The sequence below is a fragment of the Gallinula chloropus genome, assembly GCF_964237585.1.
Source record: "Gallinula chloropus genome assembly, chromosome: 19".
Classification (NCBI taxonomy): domain Eukaryota; kingdom Metazoa; phylum Chordata; class Aves; order Gruiformes; family Rallidae; genus Gallinula; species Gallinula chloropus.
In genome coordinates this window covers 13,999,122-14,026,028 of record NC_140104.1, presented here as the reverse complement: position 1 = coordinate 14,026,028, position 26,907 = coordinate 13,999,122, and the positions used below count along the sequence as shown (strand labels likewise).

Genomic DNA, 26,907 nt, shown 5'->3' with positions numbered 1-26,907 from the left:
ACAAGACCTGAATTTACTGCATTACAAAGGCGATAAACATGGAGCATGTTACAATGTCTTAGATATACTTTGAATAAAAAACCCACATAACCATATTAAATACAGACTGGCCCTAAAAAGACTTTAATTTCCATCAATACACAGGAGATGGGCAGTTCATTGCTGCTTAGAATGATCCAGTCATCAGTTTCCACAGGGCATCCTTGAGCTCCTGGTTCCTCATGCTGTAGACGAGGGGGTTCACTGCTGGTGGAAACACCGAGTAAAGAAATGACACCACCAGGTCCAAAAATGAGGAGGAGAGAGAGGGGTGTTTCAGGTTGGAAAAGATGTCAGTGCTGAGGAATAGAGAGACCACAGCCAGGTGAGGGAGGCAGGTGGAAAAGGCTTTGTGCCGTCCCTGCTGCGAGGGGATCCTCAGCACAGCCCTGAAGATCTGCACATAGGACACCACAATGAACACAAAACACCCAAAACATAAACAGACATTGAACACAATGAGTCCAGTTTCCCTGAGGTAGGCATCTGAGCAGGAGAGCTTGAGGATCTGGGGGATTTCACAGAAGAACTGGTCAAGGGCATTGCCATGGCAGAGGGGCAGTGAAAATGTATTGGCTGTGTGCAGCACAGCACAGAGTAACCCACCACCCCAGGCAGCTGCTGCCATGTGGACACAAGCTCTGCTGCCCAGGAGGGTCCCGTAGTGCAGGGGGTGGCAGATGGCAACGTACCGGTCATAGGCCATGACAGTGAGAAGATGGTATTCTGTTGAGAGCAAAAATACAAAGAAAAAGAGTTGAGCCACACATCCTGTGTAGGAAATGGCCCTGGTGTCCCACAGGGAATTGGCCATGGACTTTGGGATTGTGGTGGAGATGCAGCCAAGGTCAGTAAGAGAGAGGTTGAGGAGGAAGAAGTACATGGGGGTGTGGAGGTGGTGGTCACAGGCTATGGTGATGATGATGAGGCCATTGCCCAGGAGAGCAGCCAGGTAGATGCCCAGGAAGAGGCAGAAGTGCAGGAGCTGCATCTCCCGTGTGTCTGCAAAGGGCAGGAGGAGGAACTGGCTGATGGAGCTGCTGTTGGACATCTGCTGCCATCCAGTGTGGAGACCTGTCCAAGGAGGAAAAGGCAGTGGGAAGTTAGGGAAATCTCCTCTGAGGAAAATGTCTTGTAACGCTTGGGGAACACCCTCACATTGCCTCTCTGTATTCAGGAAGACTTTTGTCAGGTCCCTTTTTTGGGGTTCTGCTTTGTTCTGCCTTGAGTGTGCCACTGCTGGGAGGAGGGTCAGCTGTGGCTCTCGAGAACTCAGTCCTGCCTGGCAGCAGTCAGTAAATAGAAGGATGGTGTGATCTCAGACTAAATCCCCTGTGGATGGGAATGAGCTTTTCAGCACTGTCACTCCAGCTTCACCAAAGTGCAGAGCAGAGCTTTGGAGCTTTGATTTATTCCTGCCTGTACCTGAGGAGTGTTTCTTCTGTTAGATCTCGCTGACATTGCTGCTGCAGTGCCAGTGAAACCTTCCCCTGAGTGCAGAGTGGGGAGAGCTGCTCTGTGCATCAGCCCTGCTCTCAGCTGCCCTGTGCTGGACGCTCTGTGATCACACCCTGCTGTTCCCCGCAGAAGAAACTGGACCCCACAGAGAGCCAAGGAATCCAGTCTCCCAGGGCAGAGCTCCAAAGCCCTCCTGCAGACTCATCCTACCTAAGGAGGATCTCAGCTCCCCTCTCGCAGCCAGGGACACACAGGGCTCAGTGCAGCTGCCCAAACACAGGCAATGAGCAGCATTGCCAGGGCCTCAGTGCTGAGATGTCTTCTGCATGGGGCTCCTCTCTGGGGCACAAGAGTCACTAGGAGAGCAGTGGCATTGTGGGGGTCAGCCTGCAGCCCAGCAGGAGCCCTGGGAATTCGTCAGTCCTACAGATGGGGGTCCTGAAGTGAGGGTCAGCTCAGTGCCAGCCCCAAGATAAATGGAATTTCCCAGAGCCCAAGATAATGGTGGGACAAAGGCAGCGAAGGACAGGAGGGGAAACAGCGAGAAATGCTCCAGGCAAGGCTGGAAGGACACGGGCAGACAGACAGGCACTCAAGGGTTTCTCCTCACTGGGGTTCAGGCTGGCAAGGAGAAGACTCAGCCTGAAAACCTGGAATTCTGTGTGCAGAGTCTGTGCTGGGTGGCAGGAATCAGGGACAAGTAAGGGAAAGTATCTGCACTGTGGGAGATGTCATGGAGGTACCAAATCCCCACTGCCAGGGCATTTCAGGGAGCAGGTCCTTCTTTTTCTTCTGCCTGGAGCTGTCCCTGCTGCTGCCTCTCTTTGCCCATGTCACCTCCCGCTCTGTGCTCTCAGACCTCATCCAACCTGCCCTGCGCTCAGCTCTGCTCTGCAGACCCCTCCTGGCATCAGGGCACTGCCCCAGGGAACCTCTGTGTGTTCAGGGATCAGGAAATCCTCTGATGTGGACATTCTTGAGAGGAGAAATAAGTTCTAATATACCACAGTCAGCAAAGCCCACAGGAGAGGAGAAGTCAAAGCAAAGACTCTGCCTGGCAAGAAAATGTTTCCTTTATGTTGTTCTTCAAATTCCCTTTGGAATTTCTCAAGGGTCAGTTGGAGCTGGGAGCAAACCTGACCCATGCAGCACTTTCTTGCAGCAGAAGAACCTTATACTGCCCTTTCCTGTGTCTCTCCTACAACACACATCTACTCTCTCTATCCCTGTGGAAAGCCCAAGAGTTAGGCTGATTGCTGACCCTGGTTGAAGCAGCAGAGTCCCTGCCCTAGCATACAGCCCCTGAGGTGAAGGGACCCTGCTCACTAGGACAGCCCTGGGCACCCCTACACACGCTGTTTCACACCGCTGCAGCCATGCCCAGGAGAAGACAGCTGTCCTGCCCTGTCCCTCTGATGGGGCAGAAAGGCATCTCTTCCAGGCAGCACTTCCTGGTCCTAGAGAGAACCTCTCCTCCTGACAGACCCCACACACTGCCCCATGTCCCAGCTTTAGGAGATCTCTCCAGGAATGGAACCTGCATTGCCCTGCACCCACAGACATACCAGGGAGAGTGCTGTGGAGATTTCTCCTCCAGTGAACTCTCAGCATCCATCAGCTCTCTCAGCCTCACAGGTCTCCCCTCGGTGCCTCCAGGCACTGTCCCCAGCCCTGTGTGCTTGGCAGAGGAGCTGCTCCTGGCCAGAGCTGTCTCTCTGCAGTGTTGCCATGTTTCTTGAGCTCCCACTGTCCCAAGAGCCCAGCTCAGCTCACAGCAGAGGAGCAGGTGTCGGCATCACATATTCCATCCCCTCTGGGCTCCTTCAAGGTGTCTCTGAAGCTACAAGGAACCAACTTGGAAAGACACTGAAGTTCTTACTAAAGTTACCTCCGTCGTCTGTGGAGAAATCCTTCTGTCATTTCTCCTGATCAAACCAGAGCTGGGCAGGAGAATCACCTTTCCTTGTCTCTGCATGAGACAGGAGACACAGACAGGGACAGTGAGGGGACTCTTTTCCCCTGTGGAAAGAAGAGAGTCAGGTGACTCACTCCAGACCCCTCATCCTTGCTTTCCAGCCCTGGGGCTGGAAGGGGACTTACTGCTCTGCCACATGGCTTCCTTAACCCTACATCAGTTCCAGTGGGCACAAAACAGGCACCTGCTGCCTGGGAGCTGATTGTACCAGCTCCCATGGGTATTACATGAAGTGAAGGCTGGGAGGGAGGTGTTTAGATTGAGGTGCTAGATGTGTTCCAAGAGGCATGCAGGGAAGTGGCCAGGCATCGCCTGATGATGGGAAGCAGAGCATCACCTTTTGCTTTGATTTCAACCCTGGCCTTTTGTTTTTGCTGTAATAAACCGACTTTAACTTGACCCACAGGTTTGGGTTGTGGTTTTTCCTTCGCATTTTTATCCCTTGCATGTCCTGCTGAGGGGGGATTGACAAAGCAGCTTGGATGGCACCTGGTGTCCAGCCAAGGTCAAACAACCACTGTCCTGTTTGGCACTGAATGTGGAGCTCAACAACTGCAGTTTGTTGTGCCACATCTGGAATGGTTATTAAGCACCAAGCTCCCCTATGGATGTCCTGGTTCTGGAAAGGCCAGAATTAACCTTCCCAAGCAGCCAGCCCAGGTGAGCTGAGTTAGCCAGGGTTTTTTTTCCACACCACCTGACATTACTTCCCGAGAACAGAGGCTGGTTGGGTAAAGGCACTCCTGGGTGCCTCCAGGGCAATCTGAGTGCTGATGGGCATTGGGTTGGTCCTCATAATGTGCAGCCCTCTGTCAATCCTCAGTCTTTGGGTCAATACGGTACTCGGTGTTATCACCAGGTCTGAGTGTAATTGGCTGCCATTGTTCTACCTTGGAGTCCAATGCTATAGCTGAACCAGACAGCCAACCAGTACCAGTATCAGCTGCCCCTATACAGAAGGAGAAATACACCAAGAAATCAGTTTGCCTTGTGAAAGATGATGATGAACCGTGACAACCACAAGATCATGAGGAAGAAGCGGTACCAGAGGTTATATCCAGATCCTTGTCCTTGAGTGAGCTGAGAGACATGAGAAACAATTTCAGCCACTTTCCAAGGGAGCACATCATCACCTGGCTACTCCGAGGCTGGGACAATGGGGCACACAGCCTGGAATTAGCAGGCAGGGAGGCCAGGCAGCTGGGATCCCTGTCCAGAGAAGGAGCCATTGACAAGGCAGTTGGAAAGACATCCCAAGCCCTCAGCCCCTGGAGGCCACTTCTGTCAAGTGTGGGGAAAGGTTCCCTTAAATTGAAGATGAACCCATTGGGGCCAGATGGGACCCACCCGAGGGTGCTGAGAGAGCTGGCAGATGTGCTTGCCAAACCCCTTCTGTGATCTATCATCAATCCTGGCAGACTGGGGAAGTTCCACCGACTGGAGGCTGCAGATGTGACACCCATAGGCAAGAATGGCCTGTCAGTCTGACCTCAGTCCCAAGGAAGATCATGGAGAGGGTCATCCTGGGAGCTATCATGCAGCACATGTGTGATGGCCAGGGAATCAGTCCTAGCCAAGATAGGTTTGCAAAAGGTAGATCCTGTCAAACTAAACTGACCTCCTTCTATGACAAGGTGACCCGCTTAATGGACGAGGGAAGACTGTGGATGTGTCTACCTGGACTTCAGGAAAGCCTTTGACACGGTTTCTCCCAGCATTCTGACTGAGAAACTGGCTGCCACTGGCCTGGACAGGGGGACCCTCAGATGGGTTAAAAACTGGCTGGATGGCTGGGCCCAAAGGGTGGTGGTGAATGGAACCAAATCCAGCTGGAGGCCGGTCATGAGTGGCGTCCCCCAGGGCTCAGTCCTGGGTCCAGTTCTGTTCAACATCTTTATCAATGACCTGGATGAAGGGACTGAATGCTCCCTCAGTTAGTTTGCAGATGACACTAAGCTGGGAGGAAGTGTTGATCTGCCTGAGGGTGGGGAGGCTCTTCAGAGGGATCTGAACAGACTGGACCGATGGGCTGAGACCAACGGGATGAAGTGTAACAAGGCCAAGTGCAGAGTGCTGCACATGGGACAGAACAACCCCAGGCAGTGCTACAGGCTTGGGGGAGGTTGGCTGGAGAGCTGTCAGGCAGAGAAGGACATGGGGGTGTTGGTTGACTGCAGGCTAAATATGAGCCAGCAGTGGGACCAGGAAAGCAAATGGCATTCTGACCTCTATCAGAAATAGTGTGGCCAGTAGGTCTGGGGAGGTGATTGTGCCCCTGTGCTCAGCAGTGTGCCCGGGCAGCCAAGAAGGCCAATGGCATCCTGTCTTGCATCAAAAACAGTGTGGTCATGAGGTCTAGGGAGGTAATTGTGCCCCTGTACTTGGCATTGGTGAGGCCACATCTTGAGTACTGTGTGCAGTTCTGGGCTCCCCACCATAAGAAGGACATTGAGGTCCTGGAGCATGTCCAGAGAAGGGCAACCAGGCTGGTGAAGGGGCTGGAGGGCAAATCATATGAGGAACGGCTGAGGGAGCTAAGGATGTTTAGCCTGGAGAAGAGGAGGCTGAGGGGAGACCTTGTCACCACCTACAACTTCCTGAAGGGAGGTTGTAGAGAGGTGGGTGATGGTCTCTTCAGCCAGGTGACAGGAGATGGGACAAGGGGCAATGGCACGAAGCTGTGCCAGGGCAGGGAGAGATTGGATAGTAGAAAAATTTTTTTTACTGAAAGAGTTGTCAGGGCTGGAACAGGCTGCCCAGGGAGGGGGCTGAGTCACCATCTCTGGATGTGACCATCCCTCAAAAAAAAAGGGTTGATGTGGTACTTAGGGATCTGGTTTAGCTTAGGATGGGAACGGTTGGACACTATGATCTTCAAAGGTCTCTTCCAACGTTGTGATTCTTGTGATTCTTAAGAGACAATTAATATAACTTTAATATAAGAATTTTCATGTTTTTAAGAATAGATTTGTTTTGGATATTAGTAGATGTGGTTTTGCCCCAGCTGAGAGCCGAGCACCACACAGTTGCTTGTTCTTTAAAAGGGAGTGTGGGGGGAGAAGCAGTTTGGGGAGGGGGGAAGGGAAGGGAAAGGAAAAAAAAAACAAAACCAAGGACACAAAAACCATCAGGTTAGGGTAAGGATAGTTTACTAGAAGAGCAGAAAGAGAGATATAACAATGATAACAGTACTGAGTAGCAAAATATATGAAACAGGTGATACACAATGCAGTTTGTCACTGAACCACACAACTCAGGCTGTGCAGCCCAGAGCCGTCCAGAAAATGGGACCATCCACAAAACTGCATGTCCTGGAGCTGCCTCCTCCTCCTCCCACCACCATGATGTAATTGGCATGGAATACCCCCTTTGGCCAGTTCAAGTCACCTGTCCTGGCTGTGTGCCCTTATTCTCCTTGATAGGAAAATAGGAACATCTGAAAAGTCCTTGACTGCTTGGCAACAACCAGAAACATCAGGGTGTTATCAGCACTGCTTTCCTCCCAACTCCCAAACACAGCATTCCATCTGCTATTAGAAAAGAAATTAACTCCATCCCAACCAAAATCAGCACTCTGACATAATTTCCCTGTCGAAGGGGCTGGCTGGGGAAGGGTGGTCATGGCATGGTGCACCACTCTGGGTTTGTAAGGTACTCTCTGTGCTGTCACTGAGTGTGAGTGCAATTTGGGCTGTTATTGTTCCCCTTTTATGGTGCTTTTGTCAGTAAACTGTCCTTATCCCAACCCACAGAGGCTCTGTCTGTTTCTCCTCCGGGAGTGAGCGAGCAACATGTGGTGCTCAGCCATTGTTTGGGGCTGAACCACCACAGTTTCCAAGCCACAAGCAGCAAGATTCTCTAGGAGAAGTTGGTCAGAATCTGTGTCCAAGGCCTTGCTGAAGTCAAGGTAGACAACATCCAGAGCCCTTCCCTTGTCCAAGAAGCAGGTCACTCTGTTATAGAGGGAGATCCGGTTGGTCAAACAGGAACCCTTATGAACCCAAGCTGGCTGGGCCTGACCACTTGGGGATTCTTCATGAACTGGATAATGCTGCTCAGGATGATCTGCTCCATCAGCTTCTCTGGGACTGAAGTCAAACTATCAGGCCTGTAAATACCCTGATCATCCTTCTGTCCCTTCTTATATAGGGGGTTACATTGACTGATCCAGTCAGCCAGGACTGATGGAAAGTGGCTTGGTGAACCCACCTTGCATCTCTTTCAGCACCCTTGGCTGCATCCCATTCAGCCCCACAGATCTGTGCACACCTCTGTGGTGAACCAGTACCATCTCCTCCTGGATTGAGGGGGGCTCATTCTCCTCCCTGTCCCTGTCTCCGAGCTCAGGGAATTGGATTCTCTCTGTACAAATGCTCCTATTACTGAAGACAGTGGCAAAGATTTCATTAAGCACCTCAGCCTTGTTGTTCTTGCCTGAGTGTTATACACTCCACGCTGCCCCGGGAAGAGCCTGAGCAATGCCTGAGGGGCAGGACCTGTCTTCCCTGGGGCTGGGGGTCAGGGCTTGGCCTTTCTGCTTCATCAAACCAACTCAGGGCTTGCTCAGCATTTCAGCTGCTTGTACATTGCCTTTGCCTACCAGCCAACATGGCCTCCAATTACCTGTTCTAACGAGTTCCTGGGGAGGCTCAGCCAGCAATGGCTCTCAGCGGGACTCATTAATACTTCAGGGTACTTTGGCTTCTGCTTTTGACATGGAATTTCTTGTGTAATTTCCTCTCAGTACCTGAGCTTCAAGGACTCAGCACCAAATGCACCCCAGAGCTAATTAAAAATAAAAAAGCAAGCCCTAATGAGCGGTGTCTCTTCATGTAATTATATTCAAGTTTTCAAGAGATATACAGATCATTGAAGCTGTTTCAAAGGGAGCTCAGAGTAAATTTGATTTCTTTTTAAGTGTGCAGGTTATTATTTTCACTGTAGAGGAGAGGTGACAACCTCTGACTGAGATTGATCCAGGGTGCCTCCTAAGGAGGTCTGGACTGGTCTGAAAAAGGGTCCCTTGAGGCAGTGGGGACAACCTTGGTGCACATCTCCACAAGCCCACCATGACTCTCACCAGCCAACTGGGACTTGCATCCCTTGTCCTTACATCAGGTCTCTGCTGCACTCCACAGTGGGGCATTACAGCCCCTCTGTACCAGCTCCCCTGCTTTCCTTAGAGAACTGGCTGCACACAGCCAGCACAGAGGGAGTTATTTTCCCTTCAACAGAAGAAACTTGACAAGATTCACCATTAAATCAAACACTCCTCACTCTATGCCAAGTGCAATCTGCCACCAGTGAGACTCACCTTGCACAAAGCTTAACCTTGTGAGAGATGTTCTAGTGAGGAAGGCGACTGTGAAATCACCACAACTCAAGAGCTGGCTAAAGACAGAATGAGTCAGAAAACTGCCAGAAAGGCAAGGGTTTAACTCCCTGAAACTCAGAGCAGCAGCTGGATGGTTGAGAGGTGTCTGAATGTTCCAAGGGGAAGGGGAAGGGAAATCTAGAGAGCAACCAGAAGCACTGGTGTGCAGATCCACTGTTGGAACTATAATTTCAGACATGGACAATTGACTTTGGAAAGGTAGAAATATGTGACAGACAGGGGAGATTAAATGCACAGCTGTCCTGCTTCTGGACAGGCAAGAGTTCACCTCCCCAATTAGCCAGCAGTGGTGACTTGAGTTAGTACAGTTGAGTTGAGTGTGCCCAGGCTGTTTTCCTCACCACCTCACATCACTCCCCCATAAAAGGGGCTGGTTGGGGAGCGGCACTCCTGGGTTCCTTAAGGGCAGTCAGAGTGTGGCTGTGGCATTTGGTTTGTCCTTGCATTGTGCAGTACCTTGTGATCCTTTGGTCAATAAAGTACTCTCTGTTATCACTGGATGTGAGTGTAGTTTGCAATGTGCTGTTATCATTTTTTCACCGTGATTTTGTCAGTAAACTGTCTTCCTCCAAACCCACAGAGGGTCTGTCTGTTTCTCCTCCAGGAGTGAGCATTATAACCTGATCCTTGTACATGAGGGAGCTGGGAGAAATGAGAAAAGGTTTCAGCTGCCTTCCAGGGGAGCACATCATCACCTGGCTACTCTGATGCTGGGACAATGGGGCACACAGCCTGGAATTAGCAGGCAGGGAGGCCAGGCAGCTGGGATCCCTGTCCAGAGAAGGAGCCATTGACAAGGCAGTTGGAAAGACATCCCAAGCCCTCAGCCTCTGGAGGCCACTTCTGTCAAGTGTTGGGGAAAGGTACCCGTTCAGTGAAGATGTCATGTGTTGGCCAGGCAAGTGCATGACCACAGAGCAGAGTATGCAGTGTTTGAGGGGATTAGCCATATGAGAGATGAATTACCATGATCCTGATGATCTGCAGCTACCCACCAATCCTGATGAAGTCCAATGTTCCTCAGCCATGTGGTGTAAGTCTGTGTGGAGTGCACCAGCATCATATGCCAACTGACTGGCAGTAATAGATTGGGGAAAGGGAGAAGCACCGAGAGTGGCTGAGGTGTCTGGCCAACTCCATCTATTTGAAGAAAGTCTTTGTTCCTCCCTTATCTCAGCCATCTGAAGTAGGCCTTCCCCTGTTCCAGTAAAAAGTACACACCAAGGGGTATCCATTCTCTCTGCATGACCATGGTGAAGACATGAGGAGGTGAGATGGGAAACCCACCTCCAATCCTGAGTGAAGAAGCTGCAAGGAAAAAGTTACAAAAAGAGATTTCTCCAGGAAAAATGCTGCACCAGCTTCCAGTAGTCAGCCCACCAGACTGTCATTGTGCTTGTTATCCTCTTGAAGGGACTGCTCAGCCATTTTTTGGAAGGCAAGTATGATGAACAAGATTAGAGGGCAAGATTGCAGAGGTAAAAGCCATCCAGCTGGCTTTAAACATTGCCAAATGAGAAAAGCGGCCAAAATTCTACCTCTATACTCACTCCTGGATGGTGGCCAATGCCCTGTGGGGGTGGTTGCAGCAATGGAAACAAAGCAACTGGGAGTGCAGAGGCAAACCCATCTGGCCATGATGTAGATGGTGTGCAAAAAACCAGGATAATGTCCTGGTTCTGGGCAGGCCACAGTTATCTCACCTGTGCTGGCTGCTTGGGGAGGTTGAGTTAGCCCTGGTGTGTGGTGCTGAGACACTGTTGGGGGCTGAACCACCAGAAACATTTAAATTACTCTCTCCTCTTTTTATTTATTTTCTATCATGTCCTTTAATGCCTCTTGCTGAGGCACCACAAGTCAGCTGAGGCTTCTACACACATGAATTAACTGCTGAGACATTGAAGCTTCACTTCCAGCAGACCCTGGCAAAAACCTCCGTGGTTTTACAAAGAGAAACCTCAAGAACTTTTCCAACCAGAGCTGATCTGCTCCTTCTGATCTTGTGATGTTCTGCATCAGGGGATAACCACAACAGGGGTAGAACCAACATATCGTCCTCTTTAGTGACCAATCCAGCATTGGTGACACATGATAATATATTCATTGCTGCCCAGTGCTTGCCCAGCATCAAGGCCCTTCCTGATTCACATGCTGCTCCACCAGAATGTAAGCTCAGGGAGCACTGGTTGGTGTGAGGGAGGACTGCCTGGGCAGCTGATTCCAGCTGCCCAAAATAATCTCCCATGCATGATGATATCATCAGTGAGCAGGGTTAAATCTCAACACTCACACGTCAAGGGAATTCAGACATGACTGGTGGAGCAGCAGTGTCAAGGAGGAGGCTTTGGGCATTCTGAGGGATGCCACAGCAGCCAGGACTGCTACACAGGAATGTTGCCATGAGCACATTGGGCAGCACTGGGAGCAGTACAGCCACCCAGGCAAAGGCACTTACTGTCAGTTTGACTCAGCACTGATGTGGCAACCAGCAGAGTCCAGGAGATGGGGGGTCCCCAGTCAGGACGAGTGTGGAGGAACTGTCACGAGGTTGAGAAAAATTCTGCCAAGATAGGGTTAGGGGTCTTGTGTGGAGAGGCTGTGAGACCCAGGCTTCTTTAGCCTGGGGAAGGCGAGTCTGTGAAGAGTATAGGGGTAGCTCAGAGAGCTTGAAATTTCCTTTTCAAATGAATGGCAATTAAAAATAGAGGTGCAGATGGGTTATGAGCTTAAAGAAATGCCATTCTGAGGGTAGTGCTGTGGTGTTTGGAGTTACTTGGAGGAAGTGTGTATGAGCTGGTTGCTTGGTTTATCTGGGAACAGCTGGCGAGGAGGGGGAGACAGCAGTACAGGCAGGGACATCCTGGGGTGAGAACAAATTGGGGAAAGTGGTTAGGTGCCTGCAGCCTGCAGGGAAACAGGCACAGGTGTGGGGCAGTGGTGCAGAAGGTCAAGGGTGTTGGCCAGGCTGAAAGGGCCTGATAGAAACAAGGTCTTTTCCCCCTTGGCAATGGCTGATGTCCCTGCAGAGGCCTCAGAAGAGACACATTGTCCTCGTGGCCATGGAACATCATTGCCTCGCTGAACCTAGGGACAACCTAGGGAGTCATCCATGTGTCATGTCCCTGTCCTACCCTTGGCATCACACTGCCCACATCCCATGAAAGAGCCCTGAGACACAGGTGAGGGTCAGGATCTCCGTGCCCAGGGGCTGGGGATAAGCGCTTGGCATTTCTGTTTCATCAGAACAAGCCAGGGTGTCCTCAGCATCAGAGCTGCCTGCCCTGTGCCCGTGTTTGTCCTCATGGCCTCCACTTGCGAGGTGTAAGATGTTCATGGGGAGGCATTGTCAGTAATGGCTCCCAGCAGGGCCCATGAATGCTTCAAGGTTCTTTGGACATTAGGTCTGAGTTTGACATTTTGAGAGGTTTCTTCAGTGTCCTCTTAATATCTGAGGTGTGTGGACTCAGAAGCAAATACAAAATGGGACTCATGAAAATACAGAAAGCCTTAAAAAGCATATCCTTTAAGTGCTTTTCATAAAAAAAATCCAGACTTCTACAAATAATTGGATTACAGTTAGGTATTTAATGATGAACAGTTCAAAGGAATATTACAATGGAGGATATTTTCTCTTCACGACTATTTCCTGTCATGGCTCAGTTGATAGAAGCAGTGACAGCCACATTATGCAATGAGTGTCAGTCTTCTAAGGAGGTCTGGACAGGCAGGTAAAGCAGTCTCTGGAGATCCAACCCTGCATGGAGAACCTTGCTCTTCCCCAAGCCCAGCAGATCCCTCACTGGCTTCCTGGGACTCCCAACACTTTTCCTGGCACAGACAGATTTCTCTGACAACAAACAGCAGTTCAACATGACACGGTTTAATACCCATGAAATCTCTCTCCTCAGCTGCCTGCTACGGCCAAGCAGCGTGTGAAGGGGGTCAGCTTTCAGAGGAGATTCTCTCCCAGAACAGATTTAATCAGATACATAGAAAGGTCACTTATCAACACACTGACCTCCTGACAGAACCATTCATTAGACTTCTGAGAGATGGGACATTTTCATGCTCTCTGGAGCTCAAAGCAGAAACCAGAGAGGTGAGCTGCAGCTGAATAAACAAAGAGCAACTGGAGGTGGAATCCTGTGAACAAGGTGAAGTGCATACATCCAGCCAGTCTGATGAAAAGATGTACTTAGGCATGGCTGTGCCATCAGGAGAGGTGGAAACAGCTGAATGACTAGGGAGATGAAAGAGACACACTGGAGGTAATGCAGGTATAGGTGAGTATGTCTTCTGCTGCTGTGGGTGCCAATACTGGAAATTCCTGCTCTGTGCAGGTGGGAAGTCACTGCCATTCCAGACATAGGATTCAGCTGATGAAAATTTGCTTGTAAATTATTTCTAAATGTATGGGGAAAAAAAGAAAGGAAAAATTGTAGCCTTTTGGAGGCAGATATGATGCAGGGAGCACAGCTCGTCATTACGCGGCATCTGGGTCACACAAGACCAGAAGATGCTGCATTAGAAATGGGATGAACATGAAACATGCTTTTACATGATAGTCAAAATGGAAGGAAAAACAACCAATAACTAAGAATACTACAGAATACAGCTGGTCATAATGAGTTCCATGGCCAGTGATATGCAGAATATGATCAGTTTATTGTTTCTTAGAAACATCCAGTCATCAGTTTCCACACGGCATCCTTGAGCTCCTGGTTCCTCATGCTGTAGATGAGGGGGTTCACTGCTGGTGGAACCACTGTGTAAATAAATGCCAATACCATGTCCAAAAATAGGGAGGAGATGGAGGGGGGCTTCAGGTGGGCAAACACAACAGTGCTGACAAACAGGGAGACCACGGCCATGTGAGGGAGGCAGGTGGAAAAGGCTTTGTGCCGTCCCTGCTGCGAGGGAATCCTCAGCACAGCCCTGAAGATCTGCACATAGGACACCACAATGAACACAAAACAACCAAAAACTAGACAGGAACTGACCACAATGGCTCCAATTTCCCTGAGGTAGGCATCTGAGCAGGAGAGCTTGAGGATCTGGGGGATTTCACAGAAGAACTGGTCAACAGCGTTGCCATGGCAGAGGGGAAGGGAAAATGTATTGGCTGTGTGCAGTAAAGCATTGAGGAACCCACTGCCCCAGGCAGCTGCTGCCATGTGGACACAAGCTCTGCTGCCCAGGAGGGTCCCGTAGTGCAGGGGGTGGCAGATGGCAACGTAGCGGTCATAGGCCATGATGGTGAGGAGAGAATACTCTGTAGAGATTGAAAAGAAAAAGAAAAAGATTTGAGCCACACATCCTGTGTAGGAAATGGCCCTGGTGTCCCACAAGGAATTGGCCAAGGATTTGGGAACAGTGGTGGAGATGCAGCCAAGGTCAGTAACAGCGAGGTTGAGGAGGAAGAAGTACATGGGGGTGTGGAGGTGGTGGTCATGGGCTATGGTGATGATGATGAGGCCATTGCCCAGGAGAGCAGCCAGGTAGATGCCCAGGAAGAGGCAGACGTGCAGGAGCTGCAGCTCCCGTGTGTCTGCAAAGGGCAGGAGGAGGAACTGGCTGATGAAGCTGCTGTTGGACATCTGCTGCTGTCAAGTGTGGAGACCTGTCCAAGGAGGAAAAGGCAAAGAGAAATTAGGGAATCTTTCCTTGAGGAAAATCCCTTCCACTACTTATGGAATGCCCTCAGGTTGACTCTCTGTATTCGGGGAGAATTTTGTCAGGTCCCTTTTGGGAGGTCTGCTTTGTGCTGGCTTGATTCTACCACTGCTGGAAAGAGGGAAGTCCTACATATTGGGGTCCTGAAGTGAGGGTCATCTCAAGGTCAGCCCCACCAATGGACTTGCGCAGAGCCCCAGGTAACCAGGAGACAAAGGCAGTAAGGACAGGAGAGGAAACAGGGAGAAATGCTCCAGCCCAGGCGGGAAGTACAGGGACAGACAGACAGGTACTCGGGGGTTTTTCCTCTCTGTGGGTTGGGCTGCCAAGGAGAAGGCTCAGCCTGAAACACTGGCACTCTGTGTGCAGAGTCTGTTCCGGGTGACAGAAACCAGGGGGTCGGTGAGGGAAGGGGTCTGCACTGTCGGGGATGTCAGGGAGGTACCAAATTGCCACTGCCAGGGCATTTATGGGAGCAGCTTCTTCTCCCTCCCTGACAATGTCTCTGCTGCCTGGAGATGACCCTGCAGCTGCTTCTCTTTGCCCATGTCACCTCCTGCTCTGTGCTCACAGACCTCATCCAAACTGCCCTGTGCTCAGCTCTGCTCTGCAGATCCCTCCTGGCATCAGGGCACTGCCCTGGGAACCTCTGTGTGTGCAGGACTCAGGAGAAGCTCAGACAAGTCTTAATGACCAATGAGTTTGCACAGCCTGCTGCAAAGTTATTAATAAAAGCTCAGCTCCCACTTCCCACCCAGTCACCAGGAGCAGAAAATACAAAGCAAAGTCTCTTTACCTTTCTCCTTCTGTGAGCTCTCAGCATCCATCAGCTCTCTCAGCCTCACAGGTCTCCCCTCAGTGCCTACAGGCAGTGTCCCCAGCCCTGTGTGCTTGGCAGAGGAGCTGCTCCTGGGCAGAGCTGTCTCTGCAGCACTGCTGGGTTGCCATGAGCTCTTTCCATCCCAGGAGCCCAGCCCAGCTCAGCAGAAGACCAGTTCTTGTAGGCTCCCTCTTGGTGTCTCAGGCCACATGGGGATCATTCTATGACCTCATCTCTGAGATCATTCTACCTGGGAGCAGATTGATCAGGACAGGGAGATATCATGCAGGGAGAAAGCACTTGACACCAACAATAAAATCAATCTAATTCATTAGTCAATCCAAAGAGAGCAGAGAAATGAGAACAAAACCTAAAGAAATGAAATTTTAAACACCCACCTACGACCCACCCTTCATATCGCAGGGTCCACTTCACTCTTTAACTCTCTCCTCTCTCTGAGTGAGTGGCACTGGGGGACAGGGAATGGGGGTTGGGGTCTGTTCATCACACATCATCTCAGCTGCTCCTTCCTGGTCAGGGGGAGGGTTCCTCACAGTCTCCCCATGCTCCAGCATTGGGTTCCACTCACAGGAGACAGTCCTCCATGAACCCCTCCAACGTGAGTCCTTCCCAAATGGCTTCAAATCATCACCAACTGCTCCAGGGTGGGTCACTTTAGTGGGGTGCCGTCCTTCAGCAACAGACTGCCCCAGCATGGGTTCTCCAAAGCCCTGCCAGCTAACCTGCTCCAGCACAGGCTTCCTATGAGGTCACAGCCTCCTTCAGTGTCCTCACATGCTCAACATTGGGGACTTCTACAGGCTGCATGTAGAATCACTGTTCCACATCATCCAGCATGGGCTGCAGGGTACAGCCTCAGTCACCATGGGCTTCTCCACAGGCTGCAGGGGAATCTCTGCAATGAGGCTTGGAGGACCTTCTCCCCCTACATCAGCAACCTTGTTGTCTGCAAAATCCCTTACACTTTCTCACTCCTTTCTCTGGTGGCAAAAGCAGCTGCTGGTTTTTATTTCCCTTCTTAAAAATACTGTCCCAGCGTTGTGATTCACAGTGCTCTGCTCCACACGGCCAATACATTGTCACTGCCCCTCTGCAAGGGCAATGCCTGTGACCAGTTCTTCTGAGAAATCTCCCAGATCCTCAAGCTCTCTCACTCATGGTCCTACCTCAGTGAAATTGTAATCAGAGCATGTCTAGCTTTTGGTTGTTTTGTGTTCATTGTGGTGTCCTATGTGCAGATCTTCAGGGCTGTGCTGAGGATCCCCTCGCAGCAGGGACGGCACAAAGCCTTTTCCACCTGCCTCCCTCACCTGACCGTGGTCTCCCTGTTCCTCATCACTGCTGTGTTCACCTACCTGAAGCTCCCCTCCATCATTTGCACCTGGTAGTGACAAGTTTTAGTCAGTGGTTCCTCCAGAATTACAATTTCCCATCTACAGCATGAGGAACCAGGAGCTCAAAGATGCCGTTTGCAAAGTGATGACTGGATGTCTCTAAGCAGCAACTGCTCATTCAGGCTGGATCGAGTCCAGATCACTCTTCAGAGCCTTCATGTCATCCAGACAATTAATACTCCCACACAATTTGGTGTCATCTGCAAACTTACTGAGGGTGCACTCGATCCCCTCGTCCAGATCATGAATAAAGATGTTAAAGAGGACAGGCCCCAGCACTGAGTCCTGGAGAACACACCTTGGCACCTTCCACCAGCTGGATTTAACTCAGTTCACCACATCCCTTTGGGCCTGGCTGCCCAGCCAGTTTCTAACCCAGGACAGAGTGTACCCATCTAATCCATGAGCGGTTAGTTTCTCCAGAGGGGGAAATGCTTTGGGAGACAGTGATGAAGGCTTCACTGAAATCTAGGTAGACCACATCTACAGCCTTCCCCTCATCCACTAAGCAGCAGGTCACAGTGCCATAGAAAGAGATCGGGTTGGTCCATCATGATCTGCCTCTCCTAAACCCATGCTGACCGGGTCTGATCACCTGAGTGTCATCAGGTGCATGTGCTGTATGATGAGACTCAAGATGATGTGTTCTATCACCTTCCCCAGCACTGAGGTCAGGCTGACAGGCCTGCAGTTCCCTGGGACCTCCCTCTGGCCACTCTTCACGATGGGCGTTGCAGGTGCTTGTGGTTTTTTTCTCCTCTGTGTGATTCCCAGAGGCTCTGTGACCATCGCAGATTCGCTTGGCCCTGGTCAGCAGCACCTATGGCCTTGAATTGGCTGATGTTTGCTCTTCAGGACCTGCAGAGAGCTCTCGCTGTTGCTTACACCAGACATTTTCTGCAGCCCCAGTTCTCTCCCAGCACCCAGCTACACCAAACTGCGACAGTCACAAAATCCTTACCTCACAGTCCACTTAACTCACATTCTGTCAAATTCCTTACCTCACAAACAATCTCTCAGTCAATCTCCTGACCTCACAATCTATTTCTCAGTTAATCTCTTTACCTGACAGTCTATCTATGAATCAATCTCCTTACCTCACAATCTCCTTACCTCACAATCCCCTTACATCACAATTGGTTACTCTCCTTACCACACAATCTATATCAGTCAATCTCCTTACCTCACAATCATCATACCTCACAATCCCCTTACCTCATAATCTATCAGTCAATCTCATTACCTGACATCTATCAGTCCATGTTCTTACCTCACGATGTGTTTATCTGTCTATCAGCTTACCTCACTATCTATGTGTCAGTCAATCTCTTTACCAGGTCGCACAGGTCAGCGTCCAGAGGGTCTTGAATATCTCCAGAGAGGGACACTTCACAACCCCCCTGGGCAGCCTGTCCCAGGGCTCTGACACCCTCACTGGGAAAAAGACTTTCCTCATGTTGGTGCGGAACTTCCTGTGCTCCAACTTGCAGCCATTGCCCCTTGTCCTGTCCCCACAGACCATTGATAAGAGGCTGGCCATTTCACCCTTTCTCCAACACTTCAGATACTTATAAACATTAATAGGATCCCCTCTTAACCTTCTTTTCTCAAGGCTGAATAGTCCCACCTCACTCAGCCTTTCCTCACAGGGGAGATGCTCCGGGCCCTTAATCATCTTTGTAGCCCTTCTCTGGACTCTCTCCAGGAGATCCCTGGCTTTTTTGTCCTGGGGAGCCTAGAACTGGACACAATACTCCAGGTGGGGCCTGACCAGGGCAGAGTAGAGGGGGAGGATCACCTCCTTTGACCTGCTGGCCACGCTTCTCTTGATGCCCCGCAGGATCCCATTGGCTCTCTCAGCCCCCAAGACACACTGCTGGCTCATGGCCAACCTGTCACCCACCAGGACCCCCAGGTCCTTCCCTTCTCTGCAGAGCTCCTCTCCAGCAGGTCGTCCCCCAGCCTGTACTGATTCCAGTGGTTATTCCTTCCCAGGTGATGATGTCAGGCACTGTTAGGAACGATCTCTTGGTAGGGACAGACATCAGTCCCAAGATTACTGGGGCTGCTACTGGGCTACCTGGGATGGTTTCAGGACAGGAACATATTTCTGGCCTCAATCCTCTTGTTTGGGAGTTACTGCTGGACCTTTATCAGTTTGAAATATGGACACTGTTAACACACGGAATGACAGAGGCATCGTTAGGACCATTCCCTTGCCAAGGAAAGACCTGAGGGTCGTGGTTTTATCCCAGCTGAGAGCCGAGATCCACGCAGCTGCCTGCTCCTTAAAGGAAAAGAGGAGGGGGAGACGTGATGACCAAAAGCCTCCCCATTTCAGTGGGCATTGGACTACCACTGGGCCCTGTGGTGTGCCAGGACACATCCAAGTGGCTCCATGACACAGCATGTCTGTATCTTCTCACTTTGTCGTCCTGAAATTGCTCCCTCTGATTTCCTGCTCTAATCAGCATTCAGGGAAGCAAGTGTCAATGTTCTGAAGGAGTTTCATCACCCACAGCCCTTAGCAGCTTCTACTAAACCTCCAGGAATCTTCATTCCTGCCGTGGCTCTCCACACTCAGTGCCTTTCCCCTGGAAGCTTGTTAGTGTGCAGCCACTATCATCAGTTTATTCTTGCCTCTCAACTCAGACTAAGTTAGGAACTCTGGGGATATGTATTAAAAGTAGGAGGGGAAATACACATTCTCCTGAGTCCTTGGGGTGTCAGGACACTGTCACACTGTGCACTGAAACTTGCCTTTCGGGTATTTCCACCTGCCCTGAGGAAACCGACTGTGTCTCAGGGCCCATGTTCAGCAGACTCTCTGGCCATGTGCCCTGTCCTTTGCTTTTGGGATATACTCCACCCCCATACAGTTTTTTACTCCTAGTTGGGGGATGTGTTTTATTACTTTTATAACTTTTCTCAAAATGAGGAAGAATTCTGTTTCTATTCCCAGCCAGTCCTCAGGGTAAACGGGGTGGGAATTGCAGCAAAGGGGCTGCAACATTCAGCTGCAGACCCAGTGCAGAAGCCTGATGGAGGAAAAGAGTACAGCTCCCAAACATCCCTTGGAGACATGGTGGGGTTGGGGAGGTGTAGAGGGAGGTCATCTAAGCAGTGTGAGAACTCAGGGAGACAGGTGTTATGACTTTTCCACACCTCCTTAGGAGGTCCTCTGGTGCACTATCAATTGGAGAAAGATGCTGTCACTTCTGTAATTTGAAAAACTAAAAAGCCTGAAAGTGTTGAAATCTCTTTTTTCTTTTCAAGTAACTGCTCATTGAAATCTTCCGCTTTAAATCGAGCCCTGAAACTTCTCCAATTAGCTGTACAAGCCAGGAAACTCTGAAGAAAAGACACAAAACTCGTTAGGGCTTTTTCAATTTTAATGAGCCCCGTGGTGTATTTGGTGCTGATTCCATGAACTGCAGATCCTGTGAGGAGAGTGAAGCAGTCTCTCCAAGAGTTAAGGTCAGAAGAAAAAGCTGAACTGCTGTAGAGTGTTAATTGGCCCCACTGAGGCCCATTACTGAGAAAGCCTCTCTCCTCATGAATAGTCTTGAGGGAGATCATGCGGCATCTGCGGGATGGCCGGGGGATTAGGGCTAGCCAGCATGGGTTCATGAAGGACAGGTCCTGTTTGACCAACCTGATCTCCTTCTATGATCTAGTGACCCATCTGCTGGATGAGGGAAAGGCTGTTGATGTGGTCTACCTAGACTTCAGCAAAGCCTTTGACACTGTCTCCCACGGTATTCTCCTGCAGAAGCTGGCAGCCCGTGGCTTGGATGGGTACACCCTCGGCTGGGTAAGGAGCTGGCTGGAGGGCCGGGCTCAGAGAGTGGTAGTAAATGGAGTTAAATCCAGCTGGCGACCGGTCACGAGTGGTGTTCCCCAGGGGTCGGTGCTGGGACCTGTCCTCTTCAATATCTTTATTGATGACCTAGATGAGGGCATTGAGTGCACCCTCAGTAAGTTTGCAGATGACACTAAATTGGCTGGGAGTGTGGATCTGCCTGGGGGTAGCGAGGCCCTACAGAGGGATCTGGACAGGCTGGAGAGCTGGGCTGAAGCCAATGGCATGAGGTTCAACAAGAGCAAATGCCGAGTCCTGCACTTTGGCCACAACAACCCCAGGCAGCTCTATAGGCTTGGGGTGGAGTGGCTGGAGGACTGTGTGGAGGAAATGGACCTGGGGGTACTGATTGATGCCCGGCTGAACATGAGCCGACAGTGTGCGCGGGTGGCCAAGAGGGCCAACGGCATCCTGGCTTGCATCAAAACTAGTGTTACTAGTAGGAACAGGGAGGTGGTTGTCCCCCTGTACTCTGCACTTGTGAGGCCGCATCTCGAGTACTGTGTTCAGTTTTGGGCCCCTCACTACAGGAAAGACATTGAGGCCCTGGAACGCGTTCAGAGGAGGGCTACTAAGCTGGTGAGGGGTCTGGAACACAGGCCTTACGAGGAGCGGCTGAGGGAGCTGGGATTGTTCAGCCTGGAGAAGAGGAGGCTCAGAGGAGACCTTATGGCTCTCTATAGCTTCCTTAAGGGGGGTTGTAGTGAGCTAGGGGTCGGCCTCTTCTCCCGTGTAGACAGCAACAGAACTAGAGGGAATGGTATCAAGCTGCACCAGGGGAGGTTCAGGCTGAACATTAGGAAGCACTACTTCTCTGAAAGGGTAGTCAGGCACTGGAATGCACTGCCCAGGGAGGTGGTGGAGTCACCGACCCTGGGGGTGTTCAAGGAAAGACTGGACGTTGTATTGAGGGACATGGTTTAGTGGGAGCTAGTAGTAATAGGTGAATGGTTGGACTGGATGATCTTTTAGGTCTTTTCCAACCTTGATAATTCTGTGATTCTGTGATTCTGTGATTCTGGGTTAGAGCAGAAAATTGGAGTCTGTGATTTAAGGTAGACTAAGGCACTGTGCAGGTGGATCTGATGCTGAGTAAAGCCTTGATGTATTTTATCAAGCAGAAGAGCCAGCCCCACAGAAGTGGGATTCTGCCCCCCGCACTGCCTCAGGGCTCTTCCTGGGCCAGTGTCACATGGGGTGTGTGATGCAGAGTGTGGTACAAGGGTACCACAGCTCCCAGCATCCTGAGGGGGTGCAAGGATGCAGTGAGGCCCCAGTTCAGTGACATTAGTATGTGTGGTGGTTTAGGCCTGGCTGGAGGCCAGATGCCCACCAAAGTCGATCTATCACTCCCCTTTTTTTGGACAGGGGAGAAAATATCTATTGAGAGGCTCAGGAGTCAAGATAAGCACAGGGAGAGATCATCCTGTAATCAACGACACAGCAAAACAGACTCAACACAGAGTGAAGGAAAGAAAACTCTCTAATTGGTGACACTGCACTACACAGACAGTGACACCAGAGTTGGGTAATGAGAAGCGTGACCAGATCTCAAAGCACCTTCCCCCACCCCTCCCTTCTTAGCAGGCTTTAGTCAGGATTTTGCTCCCTTCTCTGGTGGCAAATGCAGCTGCTTGTGTTTCTCTTTCTCCTGTATGTGATTCCCAGAGGCGCTGTGACCATCGCCAATTGGCTCGGCCTTAGTCAGTAGCAACTCCAGCCTTGAATCAGCCAATGTTTACTCTCTGGGGTCTGCAGAGAGCTTCTGGCTGCTTCTTACAGCAGCCATTTTCTGCAGTCCCCATTCTCTCAAACAGCCCCACCCCTAATTTACTCCCAAATTCTATTAATTTTTCCCAGAATTCTCATAATTATTCCACAAATTCCTTAATTATGTTTTAAATTTCCTTAATTTACCCCAAAATTCCCTCATATTTTCCACAAATTCCTTCATTTCCCCCAAAATTCCTTTATATTCCTCCAAAATCCTCTAATTTTTCCAGCTGGGACACTGGTGGAGTCCAGAGGGGCTCCAAGACACCCGGGGGGTCCCTGCGCCTCCTCTGCAAGGCCTCTGGCTTTGACTTCAGCAGCACCCACATGTTCTGGGCTCACCAGGCCCCTGGTAATGGGCTGGAGTGAGTCACACACATTAGCAACGATGGTAGCAGCACCGACTACGGGTCATCGGTCAAGGGCCGGTTCACCATCTCCAAGGACAACTCCCAGATCATGGTGATGCTGCAGATGAACAGCCTCAGGGATGGTGACACGGCCGCCTTCTACTGAGCCAGAGCTCCTGGTGGTGCTACTGGTGGTGCTGGTGGTGGCCTTGACCCCATCCCTGTATCCCCACCTCCCTGGAGAACCAGTTTGTCCCATTCTCAATCTCTTTTAAGTCAACTTGGAGTGTTTCTGGCCAAAATCTCCCCCAGTTTCGTTCAGAACCCAACTGTGGGGCCAACCGACCCCTTGAAGGAAAACTTGGCAGCACAAGAACAGGCTGTCCCAGGCTGTGGGAAGAGGAGTCGGCCAGGAAGGAAGCCAGCTTGCCTGAGGAGAGAGATCCAAGAAGTCGCCTCCACGTCCGTGTCCTCATCCTTCAAGGGGAGCAAGTCTGGGCTGAGCCTTTGCCATGGCTCCAGGGGTCAAGGTTTGGGTTGGGGTTTGGGGCAAACACAGCCGAGCCATGAGGGGAACGGTCAAAGGACCCAGCCATGACCATTCCACCCCAACCCTCCACTGGTCACGCCAGCCATCTGCCCTTGGAGCGACGCGTGGCCCAGCTTTGGCGTCCTGCCCCCAGCTCGGCCTTCTCCAGCTCTGTCCCAGTTCTGGGTCGCTGGGTGCTGGGAGAGAAGAGGGGCTGCTCAGACCAAGTGCTGTGCTTGGGGGGGGCTTTGACCCAGAGGTTCATTCCCTTTCCCATCTTCTTACCATGGCTTTTACATGGCCTCTGGGAAGCTGGCAGGATTGGGGACTCATCCTGAATGCTGGAAAAGCTGGAATCAAAGCCTCAGCAGGCCCCCAGCTGACCCTCACCCCCGGGCAAAGGGCTGGGGGCATTTGGGGGGCCAGGGCCAGCTCCTCTTGGTCTCCCAGGTGACGCCGGGTGCTGACTTTGCCGAGGTGGCGGCATGTGGTTGCCTGCCCCTTGCACCGTCACCTCTCGGCACTGTGATGTCATCACACGTCACACTCACCCTCCACTATAACTTGGGGTGTGGTGGCTGTGGGGCTGCCAGAAGCCCAGGAGCAGCCGTGGCAGCAGGAGCCATGGCTGGGTACCGCTGCAGCCACAGCTGGAGCAGCCACCGGCAGAGACCCCGCTCCAGGCGCACCCGGCAGACACACAGCCGGAGAAGGGAGAGGCAGCCAGCTGCCAGCCACAGGCAGCAACGCCAATGGATGCCATGGAAACGGGGGCCCGTCCCCAGGCGTTGTGGGATGTCCTGGGGCTGCGGGCGGTGGGCGACGCAAGGGTGGCCGGGCAGCAGGGAGCGAGGCAGGGTACTCACAGATTCCCTTTTTACTCAGGGCGCCGCTCTGTCCTGCGCCGCTGCACCCCCATGCAGAGGAGGAGGAGGAAGGGACTGTAAGTGCAGCACCCGCAGTCTCCTGCAAATAATTTGACTAGTAAAGGCTGAGGGAAAGAAGGAATTCAGGACCTCAGCCTTGTCCTCATCCCTTGTCAGTCCTGTTCCCCCTGTGTCCAGTCAGGGCTGGAGATTCCCCTTGACCCTCCTGTTCCTGTTCATCTCCCTAGAGAAGGACTTTGATTCTCTGGTACAGAACTGGCCAGGCTGAGTCCCAGTTGGGCTTCAGCCCTTCTGACTTTCTCCCCATGTGATCTCCCCACATACGGCCGGTCAGGTAAGGCCCAGTCAGCAAGGCGGCCGGTCAGGCAAGGAGACCGGTCAACATGGCGGCAAGTAAGGCAAGGACACCGGTCTACATGGTGGCTGGTCAGGCAAGGTATCAGGTCAGGTAGGCAGCTGGTCAGGCAGGGAGGCCGGTAACCAAGGCAGTTGGTCAGACAGGTGTATGATCAGGCAAGGTGGCCAGTGAGGCAGGAAGGCCGGTCAAACAAGGTGTCTGGTCAGGCAGACGGCAGGTCAGGCAAGGCGATCGGTCGCCGAGGCGGCCGGTCAGTGACGGTGGCCAGTGAGGCAGGTGGCCGGTCAGTGAGATAGACAGTCACTAAGGCAGCAGGTCACTCAGGTGGCCGGTTGGGCAAGGCGGCCGGTCAGGCCAGGCAGCCAGTGTCCATGGTGGCCACCTGACCCGCCACCTGACGTGACCTGTCACCTCCCCTGACCCGCCGTGAGCAGCACCTATGGAGACAGCTCAAAGGTTTTCTGTCAAACTAAAGCCCTCAGAGCCACAATGCTAGGGGCTGCTTGTGGGCTGCCTGGGGAGGTTTCAGGCCAGCTATGTCTTTCGGTCCTGGCTCCTTTGGTTTGGGAGTTATTGCTGGACGTTCGGCATGTTTTCAAGGGAGCACTTCTGAGGCCGTGAACAGCAACTACGGAGAGAGCTCGAAGGTTTCCTGGCAAACAAAAGCCCTAAGAGCCGCCTACCTGACCTGAACGGCGGCCTTGCCTGACCAGCCGCGTAACCTGACTGGTCACCTTCGCTGACCTGACCAGCCGCCTTGCCTGACCTGACCAGCTGCCTTGACCGACTGGCCGCCTGACCTGACCTGCATGGCCGCCTGAACCGACCGGCCGCCTTGTCCAACTTGATAGGCCGCCTGCCCGACCGGCCGCCTGAACTGACCGGCTGCCTTACCTGACCTGACCGGCCATGCGATCTGACTCGTCCCCCTGTCCTACGGGCCGCCTGACCTGACCTGACTGGCCGCCTGAGCTGACCGGCCACCTTGCCCAACTGGCCACTTGACCTTAGCTGACAGGCCTCCTGACCTGACCGGCCTCCTTGCCCAACATTACCGTCCGCCTGACCAACCCGCTGCCTTCCCGACCTGATCGTCCGCCTGAGTGACCGGCCGCCTGTCCTGACCAGCCACCTGACCTGACTGGCCGCCTTGCTCTGCTTACTGGCCTCCTACCCGACTGGCTACCTGACCTGACCTGACCAGCCGCCTGACCTGACAGGCCTCCTTGCCCGCCTTGCCAGACCAGCCACCTGACGTGACCAGCCGCCATGCCTGACTGGATGCCTGACCTGACCTGACCGGCCTCCTGACCTGACAGGCCGCCTGCCTGACCAACGGCCCGACCTGTCCGGCCATCTTGCCCAACCTGACTGGCTGCCTGCCCGACCTGCCGCCTGACCTGACAGGACTCCTTGCCTGACCTGACTGGCCGCGTGATCTGGCCTGCCGCCTGCCAGAACTGACCGGCTGCCTTGCCCGACCAGCCGCCTGACCTGACCGGCCACCTCGCCCGACCTGACCTTCCACCTGACCTGACCAGCCGCCTGACCTGACCTGATCTGACTGGCCACCTTACCCGAATTGACCAGACGCCTGCCCGACCTGACGCCTTGCCCGACCTGATCGGCCACCTGCCCGACCGGCATCCTGACCTCACCGGTCTCCTTGCCCGACCTGACATGCCGCCTGCCCGACCAGCTGACTCACCTGAGCGGCTGCCTTGCCCAACTGGCCGCCTGACCTGACCTGACTGTCCACGTGACCTAGCAGTCCGCCTTGCCTGACCGGCCACATGACCTGACATGACCGGACACCTGACCTGACTGGCCGCCTTGCCTGACCGGCCACCTTGCCTGACCTGACCGGCCGCCTGACCAGCCGCCTTGCCCAACCTGATCGGCTGCCTACCTGACCAGACGCCTAATCTGACCTGTCCTGACTGGCCACCTGACCTGACCGGCCGCCTGACCTGACCTGTTCTGACCGGCCACCTTTACCGAATTGACCAGATGCCTGCCCGACCGGCCGCCACACGTGACCGTACAACTCTCCCGACCTGACTGGCCACCTGACCTGACCGGCCACCTGACCTGAACTGACCTGACTGGCTGCCTGACCTGACCGGCTGCCTGACCTGACCGGCTGCCTCACCTGACCTGTCCAGACCGGCCACCTTGCCCGAACGGACCAGCTGCCTGACCTGACCTGACCTAACCTGACCGGATGCCTGACCTGCCCATCCGCTTGACCTGACCGGCCGCCTGACCTGACTTGACTTGACCGGCCGCTTGACCTTTCCGGCCACCTTGCCGGACCAGCCGCCCCACCTGACCGGCCACCTGCCCAACCAGCCTCCTGCCCCACCTGACCGG

The 26,907-nt window shown here is 52.5% G+C and overlaps 2 protein-coding genes across 2 annotated transcripts; both read right to left on the bottom strand.

The window, feature by feature from the left end:
* Positions 1–166: 166 nt before the first annotated feature.
* On the bottom strand, positions 167–1,090 carry LOC311199256 (olfactory receptor 14A16-like; the record flags this gene model as incomplete). The annotated part of the gene is made up of 1 exon (XM_084273315.1): positions 167–1,090. The coding sequence occupies one exon, from the start codon at positions 1,088–1,090 to the stop codon at positions 167–169; it is 924 nt and encodes a 307-aa protein (XP_084129441.1).
* A 12,450-nt stretch (positions 1,091–13,540) lies between these two features.
* Positions 13,541–14,464, bottom strand: LOC311198964 (olfactory receptor 14A16-like; the record flags this gene model as incomplete). The annotated part of the gene is made up of 1 exon (XM_084273007.1): positions 13,541–14,464. One exon carries the CDS (start codon positions 14,462–14,464, stop codon positions 13,541–13,543), a length of 924 nt encoding a protein of 307 aa, XP_084129133.1.
* Positions 14,465–26,907: the final 12,443 nt, after the last annotated feature.